At 38.8% G+C, this 12,145-nt stretch overlaps 1 protein-coding gene across 2 annotated transcripts in view; it reads right to left on the bottom strand.

The window, feature by feature from the left end:
* Positions 1-9,714: 9,714 nt before the first annotated feature.
* CRMP1 (collapsin response mediator protein 1) overlaps positions 9,715-12,145 on the bottom strand; it is an 83,663-nt gene continuing 81,232 nt past the window's right edge. For both annotated transcript variants that reach the window (XM_043971612.1, XM_043971613.1), the window contains exon 14: positions 9,715-10,945. In XM_043971612.1, the coding sequence (XP_043827547.1) occupies positions 10,854-10,945 (92 nt within the window). In that variant the 3' untranslated portion in view covers positions 9,715-10,853. The remainder of the gene's footprint in view (positions 10,946-12,145) is intronic.

The raw sequence follows: 12,145 nt of genomic DNA on the forward strand, positions 1-12,145 counted from the left end.
GAATTAATTGTGATTTGGGTTTTTCATAATACTATCTTTGCTTTATTATGGACAGACTGAAAGAAAAGCCTAAGAGAATATGGCTGCATACTTTGCACAGGGAACATTTATTGAAACATTGTTTCAAAAGTCTTCACTCTAATAGCTTCCCCACTCCCACATGGGTCTGGCCAGATTATAATAGAGACAGCCCGTGTGTGTGCTGAGCCAATTGGAGACTCAGCATGGCTAAGAACTGCCCCCTCCCCTTCTGGTGGGAGAGTCAGTTAGTTTCAGTTAGAGATATAGTTAAAAAGGCAGTTAGGAGAGAGTTTTGAGGGAAACAGGGAAGAAGGCAGACATTTAGAGGAGCTGCTGGTGTTTGACCTTTAAACAAAACAGAAGAGACTGCACAGCTGATTGTCCTTAAAGCTGTAGATTTCAGATGTGGTGAGTTTTTTTTTTTTTAATTGAGACAAAGCTTGGGCTGGAGGCAGGTTTGGAAGTCTGGGGCCTTTTTACCCCAGAGATTTATACATTGTTTCTAGTTCTATTAATCTCACTTGTGTGATTCAGATAGTGTTTTAAATTTGTTCCCATTAATTTACCTGCTTTGTTTTTGAAAGAAACTGTTTCTTTTCTTACCCAATATTAAGGCGAGCCACCCAATTACCTCTTCCCATACTAAATTTGGCCCTTACACATATAAGTCATATTCAGTTAAAACTAGGAAACTTGGCCATAACATAGGGATACATACATATATACATGCATGCATACTTACACACTCATACACACACATATTCACATACACATATACAAATTGATAATGTAAATTATCAAGTGAGTTGAGAAGGGAATATTCCAGGAATTATAGCAGGTGTTTTGTTCCATCACTTGGAAGGGAAGGAGAGGGCTTTGCTCTGGTTCTAGCCTCAGTTGGAGGAGCACTTTATAAGCTTCAAAGTGTCCAAAGAATGTTGAAACTCCCATCTTCCTATTAGTGTTCTAATCACATCCCACAACTGTATTTATATTAGGAACCAAGGACATAGATTCCTATTCCAAGTGCTTAAAGAGAGTTTTTGAGAACCCCACAAATGAGAGGAAAGGACTGCTAGAAACCAATAGCTGTATTACCACTTTGCTATATGTACCCTTTAAGTCTGAGCTATTTTCCCTTGGAATCTGTATGTACTTGTGGAAGAGTATCATAGACCCTTTTTTCAGGGAGGGGGGAGTTTTATATTGCACCACCATAGTAAATATCTTTTTCTAAAAACTGCTTGATTCTTACTGGTTAAATTGGTTTTCAGCTGATAACATTATGGAGAAGCACATTTGTGGGATCTCAAGCCAATGGCATTAAAATTATCCCCCTCTCCTAAACAGCTCACTTTTGGTAACCTAACTCATCAGGGACTAGAATGATAATATTTAGAGCTAATAATAAGTCAAGAGTACTTGACTTGAACAAGTCGTTTTCCCTCTCTGTGTTTCAGTTTTCTGACCTATAAAATGGGAATAATATTCACTTGACCTACTTCTTAGGACTGTTGGAATTAAACCCAGTGTTGCTCTATAGAACAAGAGGAATGTGAACTATTATTATTATGAAGCATTTCTGAACCTTGAGTTAAGTTGAAGATGATGAATGATATAAATGTGTCCCCTCCAACTCCAGCCAATTTAATAATTAGACACCTGCTTTGGTGCTTTGCTGATCAATGACTTTGTTCCAAGTCTAGATCAAGACTCATCTTCTACATGAAGTCTTCCCTGAAGGAGGGGAAAAGACTGAAAAAGAGAGATGAGTAAGAAAAAAGAGGAGGAGGAGGACAGGAAGGGGGAAGGAGATTAAGCAAAAGAGATAAAAATGGAGAAGTAAAGCAGTCCCTACTATCATGGAGTTCACATTCTAATAAGAGAAAATAACATATATAGGAAGGTTCAGCGGCAAGTCAGATGAAAAGACCCAGGGGTTTTTAAGGTGCAATAGGAAAGCAATTAGTAACACATTTTCTTTAGTGTAATGTCCATTGATAAAATCATATCTTTTAAATTATTTGATGGTGTCATGAACTTTGATGATTTAACATTTTATTTTCTTGAGTATTTTAATTACTGAGGAGGCAGTAACTGGTTTTATATCCACAAAAGTTGTTCCCTTGGAAAGAGCTGCCTTTTCACCTACATCTCTTGGTTTCCCTGGCTTCCTTTAGGACCTATTTCATATCCCACCTACTCGGTGAGGCCTCTCATGATCTTCTTGTCTACTAATGCCTTTCCCTTTCAGATTGCTTTCCATTGACTCTGTATATAACTAGGTTATATACATTAACATATTAGGTTATTAAAATGTCATCTCCCCCATTATAATGGTCTTATCTCTTTCCCTAAGGTTAGACAAGTCTTCTGGGGATGTTTTTGCTTTTTTTAATTTTTATTTTTGGCAGGGCAATGAGGGCTGAGTGACTTGCCCAGGATCACACAGCTAGTAAGTGTCAAGTGTCTGAGTCCGAATTTGAACTCAGGTTCTCCTGAGGCTGGTGCTTTATTCACTGCACCACCTAGCTGCCCCCTGTTTTTGCCTTCTTGGTGTAATGATTGGAATGACGCCACATGCTAGAGACTTACTGTAGGAAAGCTCCACCATGAGGAGAAGGCCTCTGAGGGCAAGACCATGCGGTTTTCCTTTGGTGTCAGGAAGTGATGTTTGCTCAAGGGTACTGTCTATCCAGGCTACCAGGAATCAACTTGAGAAACCTCCCATTTTCTGGGAGGAACACGCATGAAGTAGGAAGCAGATGCTGGTGGAGGAGTTCACACTCTTTCAGTTCCTGACCTGGCCGTGGTAGAGGCGAGACTCCAGAGGACTTCACAGGGGAGTAGAGGAAAGATAGGATTGCCAGGTTGTGGTAATTCTGTTCTCAATCTTTCTCTTTCTCTTACTATCTTTCAATAAACCCTTAAAAACCTAAACTTGTTTATCAGTGATTTTAGTCAGTTTCCCCCCAAAACTGGAGGGACAGATTAAAACCTACATTTAGAAATTTAACGTACACATTGGTATCCTCTAGTACTAATCACAGTGCATGGCAAATAGTAACCACTTGATAAATTGCTTGTTGACTTATTAACTATTCCAAATAATTATTCATTCCGTTTGTGACTGAAGTTGTCCAATAATGGTGAGCTCATCATCTCCCAAGGTAATCTCTTCTACTTTTAAGAAATTCTAAAATGTTAAATATAAATTATTCATAAAAATAAATTTTATTTCATACATATAATAATTAACACAGAGATGCAAATAACAGTTTTAGTCATTTATATAGACTTTTAAAATTTGTTCTGTGATGAACTCAAGGGCTAAAATCTAAGAGTCTGAAAGTTAAATTTCCAGGTTATAATTAAATTTTAAGTAGGCTGATCCATCTTCTATATGTATAATTTCAGTATTTTAAATTGACCTCAAAACAAGAACAACAATGTTGAAAGTATTCCTCTTAGTAACAATTCTATTTTTAACTGGTTTCAGTATGGCCAGGATTTAATATGACTACAATGAGTAAAAGCTTTGGCTATCATGGCTTTTTGAAAATAAAGTTTACATTTGTCCTAAAGAATATGTGCTATTATTATCCCAATTTTACAGTTGGGGAAAATGAGGTAAACAGAAGTTGTGACTAGCCCTGGATCCCAGCTATAGTGTCTCTAAGTGTTTGAGACTAGATTTAAAGTCAGATCTTTCTGACCTCTCCAATATTAAGCTATAAGTTTTCTGAGGGCAGGGACAGCTTTTCCTTTTCTGTAATTATCAATATTAACTCACGAACATGAAGAAGAGAAATGGACATAATAGAGAGTCTGCATGATGTAGTGGATAAAGTACTGTACTTGGCATCAGGGAGTCCTGGGTTTGCATTCTAGTTGTGTGACCCCATAAGTCAGTGCCTTTTATGGGCTTCAGTTTCCACCTCTTCAAAATATCAGGGTTGAGGGGCAGCTAGATGGCACAGTGGTTAAAGCACCGGCCCTGGGTTGAGGAGTACCTGAATTCAAATCTGGCCTCAGACACTTAACACTTACTAGCTGTGTGACCCTGGGCAAGTCACTTAACCCCCATTGCCCCGCAAAAAAAAAATCAGGGTTGAAACAGAAATTCTCAAATTAATATAATATGTTTTAAGAATGTAATAGAATATTATTGTACAGTAAAAAAAGTTGAATATGAAGAATTCAAAAACATGGTAAGTTTTTTAAAAAAAAACTTGGTAAGATTTGGGGGCAGCTAGGTGGTACAGCAGTGGATAAAGCACCGACCCTGTATTCAGGAGGACCCGAGTTCAAATCTGGCCTTAGACACTTGACACTTACTAGCTGTGTGACCCTGAGCAAGTCACTTAACCCCCATTGCCCCACAAAAAAAACAAAACAAAACTTGGTAAGGTTTGCATAAATGAATTCAGAGTGAAATGAGTAGAACTAGGAAGACAATTTACATGATAACTGCAATAATGTAAATGACAGTAACTTTGAAAGACTTTAGAATTATAGCCAATGTAATGATCAGTCATCTCTTCACAAGACTGACAATGAAATGTATTCTGTTCTGAGACTGGCAAACTTAGGCCTGTTGTTTAGGCTGGGGATTGGAATGAAATAGAGACTAATTGATCATATAGCATTTAAAAAATGGAGCTTGCTTAATAGCTTTGGGGGGGGGGCAATGAGGGTTAAGTGACTTGCTCAGGGTCACACAGCTAGAGTAAGTGTCAAGTGTCTGACGCTGGATTTGAACTCAGGTCCTCCTGAATCCAGGGCTGGTGCTTTATCCACTGTGCCACCTAGCTGCCCAGGAGCTTGCTTAATAACCCAGAAGGGATATTCAGCAAAGAGATGACCATGATTCATTTGGGTACAGTTTCTATGCCTCCACAATTACCACAGTGGTCAGTGTGGTCAGAGAGGTATAGAAGCTTGAGGAACTCTACTCTTTTGCTAGCCTTTTATGCTTTAAGTCTCCAAATTAGCCTGACTCCAAGGTGTATATGATTAACCAATCAGAGTGGGTGGACGGGTTCCATCCTCGCTGTAATAGCCAATCACTGTCTCCAAACAAAAAAGGGGTAAAATAAATCCTTACCTGTATCCCTCAAAACTCCCCTACTCTATACATCCACTTTGTAAGATACCAACTTCCTCTCTCCTGATCTAGATGTTGGTACCTCAGGACAGTCATAATGTAACAGCTATTGGGGCACCCACAACAGCAGTTACAAAAGTGTTTTGGGACAACCCTTCCTCCAGCATACGTATCTACAAATGATTTGGTTGCAAGACACCCCTTGGGGCAAACCCTGTACTCTAGGGAAATGACAGATGACTACTAAAACCACTCCTGTTTTGAGTAGAAAACAATGCATCTCAAGGCATAAATGACTTTTAATCTGTTCTACAAATCTTATTTCTATTATCTTTCTCTCTAGTGACAAACTCACCATTTTCCCAAAGGTTCCTATTACTGTTGAGGATACCACCCTAGTCACTAATATCCATAGTTTCTGTATAAGCTTTGATTTTCTTTCTCACCCTTCAAAAATGAATGTGTTGAGTCAATTGCTTAGTTCCTTGTAGGATGGAGGCTGTTAGTAGATAAATTTTAAATAAGTAAATATCTGCACATTTTGGATGTATGCTCAAAGTGTTTTTATTGTAAGATATGAGATATATGATCAAAAGGGTTTGGAGACCACTCTTTAAGTCATTGGAAAATATACATCAATTCTTTTATCCTTAATCACACATAGATCAGTTAAATTTCCAGAATGGTTTTCTTTCTTTCTTGAGGGGAGTGGAAAGTTAATGTGTCAGGGACCTGCCAGTCTTCTTATTTCGAGTAAGTAAAAGAAGAAAGGAGAAATCCTACTGCACTTACCACCTCTTGAAAGAAAAGTGATGGAATGGACAGCCTGAGACATTTTTCAGATATACCTGATTGTTGATTTGTGTTAGAGAGGATTCTCTTTGGAAGGGATAGCAATTCATGAGTACTGATGCAAAAAAGGGGGGAGAAGTGATATCACTACCTCATGAAATTTAATTTAATTTAAAAAAAAATTTGTGTATCACAAGCTCATGGAGATATATGTGTATGTATGTGTTGTAACGATTGGAGTGATGCGACCTGATGGAGAATTACTGTACGAAAGCCCTACCATGAGGAGAAGGCATCTAAGGGCAAGCCATGTGGTCAGTTCCTTGGCGTCAGGAAGTGATTTTTGCTCATGGGTACTGTCTATCAAAGCTACCAGCCAATTAGCTTGGAGCTGTGTGTGTGTGCATGTGGAGGGGATGTTTCCAGTTTCACAGGAGGCTTCTGGGAGGAAGAAGGAAGCATTGGGTCATTTTTGGTTCCTGACCTCGCCAGGGCAGGTCAGATGATGGGGTCTTTTAGAAATAGTTAGATTTTTACCTTTCTCTCTGATCATTAGATCCTAATGCTCTTTAATAAATACTTAAATACTCTTGCTAAAGCTTCCAATTTATTGGCAACCACTTATTAGATATTTTAGACAGTATAGCTAGATAGTAACCTTACAGTGTGTGTGTGTGTATACATACATACATAAATGCATACATATACATATGTACATATATATATGTTTGTTATAAGTGTCTTCGTATATTTCAAGGTTTGTATTTGTGATGTTCTAACATTTGATATTATGAATTTTCAAGTCTCATATAGTTCTGACATTACATGTTTTATATTCTAAGGTCCACTCCAGCTCTATCAATCTATGACTATAATTCTATCCATAACATAGCTGAGAAGCAGAATTGGCAGGGGGAGGGTAGTTTGGCACTAGATTTTGAGCAGACATGAGATGTTACAAATGTAATGGACTAAGGGTTGTAATTTTTATGCATAGAAGAGCACATTTTATTAATTTAATTAATTATTAAATATAACCAGTTAAATTATTGAATATTTATATTTAAATTGATTGTTAAATTAATTAACCACTCATTTATTAATAATAACACATTTATAAAGAGCTATGACACTTATAAATGTTCTTTACATCTACCCTGTGAGACTTCTACATCCTAGAATCTATTATTTTAAAAACATAGTTTATAACCTTCTAGAGAAGGCAAGAGTGATGACTAACATCACTGAAAATGTGTAATATGTTGTAGGAAAACTTCCTGTATAAATGTATACTTTACATGTATGTACACACACGTACTTGATAGTTTGAGACTTAAAGGTGTAAGGCTTCAGTTAGATTGCACCTCATTCCTCAGTGATGCCAGATAAGCAGGTGTCTCTGAGACCAGAAGTCTGAGTTCAAGTTCAGGTCAGGTTCACACTTCCTAGCTATATAGACATAGCTAAGTCACATACTCTGAGCTTCAGGTTCATCCTTTGGAAATGGTGACTCTAATGCTTATACTAGCTAGCTCTCAGAAATGTTGTGAGGAAAGCCTCATCAATTATGTGGTGCTATACACTATACTATGCCAAATGATGAGGACCTATTTTGTTTCCAGTCCTTATCTCATTCTTGGGCCATCTTTGGTCTTAATTCTTACCCACCCTTTAGTCACTGAGTGGGCCAGGCCTCAGACAACTTAGACCCGAGGAACACCTTAATTTAGAAAGCACAAGGTCACCCACTGAACTCTGGGCCATTGCCAGTCATCTTAATCCTTGTCTTTTCCCTGAGTCTCTGGAGGAGAGAGTGAGGCTGATTACTTCACAGCTCTGCCTCACTTAAATCCAATCCTTGCACCACAGGATGTCATTGGTCCTGTTCAAGAACAAAGGACAAACAACAACAACATTAGTAATATTATGGTTCAAGATCTACAATATTGAAGAAGGCATTGATTTTCTTGTGGCACAAATTCAAGGACATTATAATTCATTTTCCTTCTTCATCCACCCCCGTTTCAGAAAGGAAGGGATCATTGTTGTTCATCCTTCTTTCTTGAAGAGGATCAATGACATCAAAAGGGCCATGTCTTGACTTTCCAGTGAATTGAATTTAAGTGAGGCAGCACTGTGTAGTCATCAGCCTTTCTCTCTCCTCCTCCTGCAATGGATCATCGTGATTTGATTCATTTATATTTGAATCCTACCCATCCTTTGAGTCCAAATCAAATGGAGCTTTCCATGATCTACTGCCCATCTAAATCCTTTCCTACCCCTACCTAGTAGAAAGAGCTGAACTCTTATGATATTTTTTCTTTTTTTGTGAGGCAATTGGGGTTAAGCGACTTGTCCAGGGTCACACAGCTAGTAAGTGTTAAGTGTTTGAGGCCAGATTTGAACTCAGGTACTCCTGAATCCAGGGCCGGTGCTTTATCCACTGTGCCATCTAGCTGCCCCTCTTATGACATTTTATAAACTCTCTTATTTGTATATCACACTGTATTTTTGGAGAGGGATAATGGTGCTAGGAAAAGAGCATTAAAGCTGGAATAAAGGGTTTAAGTGTCATATATCAACAATGTGACCTTGGGCAAGTCAATTCTCTGGTTTTCTCCTATATATTGGGGGGGGGGGGTTGGGAGAGGCAAATGACTTGCCCAGGGTCACATAGAAACTGGATTTGAACTCAGGTTCACCTGATTGATTCCGGGGCAGGTGCTCTATCCACTGAGCCACCTACCTGCCCTGGTTTCCTCAGATGCGAATTAGAAATAATAATCTTTGCACTATCTATATCAGAGGGTTGTTGTAGGGAAAGCAGTTAAAAATTATTATATAAATGTGAACTGCCATGATGAGGTATCACAAAATTTTGGTGAGCAAGATATACTTTAGGACACTTTTAAGAAGCTATGGGCTCTTAAAATTACTATGATGCCAAAAATTTAGTGTCTGTGTTGGTCCCCCTAACATACCATTAAATAGGAAATTAAAATATCATCATATTTGTCTATGTTCACCTCCTCCATTAGACAATGTGTTTCTTGACGACAAGAACCGTGATTTATCTAAACTTTTGTCTGCCCAATACCTAAATAAGAACTCAGAACATGAAAGTTGTTATTTGTTATTATTATCACTCATCATCATTTTAGTGCTTTTATAAGCATGTTTTGTCTTCATTATAATCAGGGAGAAATTTGGGAATTTCCTTGTGCCCTAACTTCTTGACATATAATATTTGTAAAAACAAAATGCTTTGGCATATAGTTGGCACTCTATAAATGCTTCTTCCCTTTCCTCACCCTGTATTCTATGCATTCTTTGTCCTTGTTGTCATTCAGTTCTTTCAGTCATGTCTGACCCTTCATGACCCCATTTTGGATTTTTTTTCTTGGCAGAGATGTTGGAGTAGTTTGCCATTTTCTTCTCCAGCTCATTTTACAGATGAGAAAACTGAGGCAAATAGGGTTAAGTGATTTGCCCAAGACCACAAAGCTAGTAAGTGTCTGGAGCAGAATTTGAATTCATGAAGATGAATCTTCCTGATTCCAAGCCCAGTGCTCTATCCACTACACTACCTACCTGTTTGATGCATTCCACGATAGCTTAATGATGGAAGTTTGATGTTGGACAGCTCCAGTTTTAGTGTTTGTGTCTTCCCTTTGAAAGCAAATACACACCAGGGTCATAAAATTATCCTTAGTGACTACTGAGGGATTCAAGGGTATGGGAGTGTAGCCATGACACATCCAATTATAGGGAAGAAGAAAAATTCCATAGTCTGGTTCACAGATCAGTTAATTTTGTTTATTTCACAAGCTTTGAATTCAGAAATAAGAGCCACAACAAGTCAGTCTGGGACAGCATCAGTAAGTAAAAATGTGTGTGATTTTAAAAGAAAACTTTGTACAAAACTTTAAAAATCAGACTGCCACTTCAGCCGTCTCGTAGGTACCCAAAAACCCATGCAAACCCAGAGTGCCACTGCCTCATGGGACAGAGCCCTGAATGGTATGTTGGGGAGCAGCCTTTCTGTGTATAATCCTTGGCTCCACCTGAACTCAAAAGCTGACACGATGAAAACAGACTAGAATGTACATCATGGGGAGTTACAGTTGTGACAGAGACCAGGTTTTCTGATACACAACATGGCTATCTCTTCATAACTGAGAAAAAGGGGAGTGGTCTTACAGGGCATTGTGAACAGGAACTATTCATGGACTGTCTTTGACAGGAGCTGCTCTTAAAGCTGCCTTACTGACCAACATCAATAACAGCAGTTCTTGGAGCAACCTTGTTGAACGTCAATGGGAGCTGCACTTGGAGCAATTCGACTGTCTAATATCAATAGGATCTGCTTTCTGGTTTAAACTTGAGGAGTGTGTGTGTGTGTGTGTGTGTGTGTGTGTGTGTGTGTGTGTGTGTGTTGGGAGTGGGGAGATTCTTCATTTGAAGAGTTTCCAATGTGTCAAGTGAGGGCATTTAGTCATGGTGTTGTGTCTAGGTCAGTCATTGGCAATGTGTTCTATGGGACTCACTCACAGACTGGCATAAATAATTCAGTAACATGCATTCACTATCCTAGTACAACTACAGGGTATGGAGGAACCATCATCATTCAGGTACGAGGACAAAGCTAAAACCTGGACTCACTAAAGGAGCAGCAGGTGCACCATGCTTTGAGGTGACTATGGAATGGAAACACAATGTTGAGGAGGCAAGTAGTTCCAAGCAAATACACCACACTATTATCACTTCTTCCTATACCAAAAAGAAAAGGGGAGGAGGGAACCAATCCCAAAAACACCATTCTTTTTTTCCCATTAGTACCAAATACAACTGGATTGCAATAACACTGACATAAAAGGGAATGGATGCGATTCCTGCAATCCTGCATTCTAGGCTACCCATTCATCCTCAGGATTCAACCAAGGCTGGTGATGTTGGAGCGGCCCCCAGGAGGTGCCACTATGCGATGGCCAGTGCGGCGAGGGTTGTTGTCATCTGTCTGGGCCCCTGGAAGAGAAAAATTGAACCAATTAGATTCTGGAATCCCAAAGATGGAGAAAGGATGAAAGTGGGTTTGACCTAAGGGCAGGATATGTCCTGAAATGGTCAAGTCCTTTGTTTACCTCAGGGAGTTTTTCTTAGGCAAGAGGAAAGACAGAGAATGCAACATTTTCAAAATGGAAGAGAAGACCCAAAGTTCAATACCATAGCATGTCTTAGTCACTGTGCTATAATGGAAAGAAATCTGGAGCCACAGTTAGGAGGCTGGAGTTCAGATCTGACCTCCAATGCTTGCTAGTTTCATGACTATGGGAAAGTCCTTTAACACCTCAGAGCCTCTGTTTCCTTACTTGTAAAATAAGACAAATAGTGCATATAGTTGCTGTTATAGCACTATTGGAAGGGAAGTGTTTTGTAAGAAGCAGAATAGCACAGTACTGGATATGGAAAGCTGACCTCAAAGTCAGGAAAGCTAGATTTGAAGTCCTCTTTCTGGCACATAGATAAAGGATAATTGTATATTAATCACAATTAATTCACTTTGAACTCTGTTAACACTAGTTCTTAATAGTTTGCTTCACTATATCTTCCATAGGTTTCAATGAATTACCTAAAATCTGTATTTTAAATGAGAGGACTTATCCAGGTTACTAGTAAAATGGGCATTTCAAAGGCTAATAGGTTCTTAAAATAAAACTGCCCATGAAAGTTTTCTGATGCTTTATTGAGGCCAAAAGGTGTCCCTTGAGCTCATCACAGTTTATCAGTGGTCTGCAAGCTGTGGCAAGTCCAATCAAGACATAAAGGAATTGAGGTTAAGACCACTAATGGACTGTGGAGTTTTTTTCTGAAGACCAGTCCAACTAAGTGTGTAGACTTAGCAGTACAATTCTGGTCTCCAGAGGAGGAACATTTTTGATTGGAACAAATCCTGAGGTCTATCTACTAAGGAATATATTAGTGGAGGGCACACTCACAACAATTACTGAAAGAAGCTTGAATCCTTGAACCACAAGCATCTTATAATTCTCCAACAGGCCTGTATATTTTCTTTGGTAGTGGCAGCTAGGTGACACAGTAGATAGAGCATTAGCCCTGGAGTTAGGAAGACCTGAGTTCACATCTGACCTCAGACACTTACTAGCTGTGTGACCCTAGGCAAGTCACTTAACGCCAATTACCACTTAAAAAAATTATCTACAGACA

Source organism: Dromiciops gliroides, chromosome 6 (genome assembly GCF_019393635.1).
Source record: "Dromiciops gliroides isolate mDroGli1 chromosome 6, mDroGli1.pri, whole genome shotgun sequence".
Taxonomy (NCBI): domain Eukaryota; kingdom Metazoa; phylum Chordata; class Mammalia; order Microbiotheria; family Microbiotheriidae; genus Dromiciops; species Dromiciops gliroides.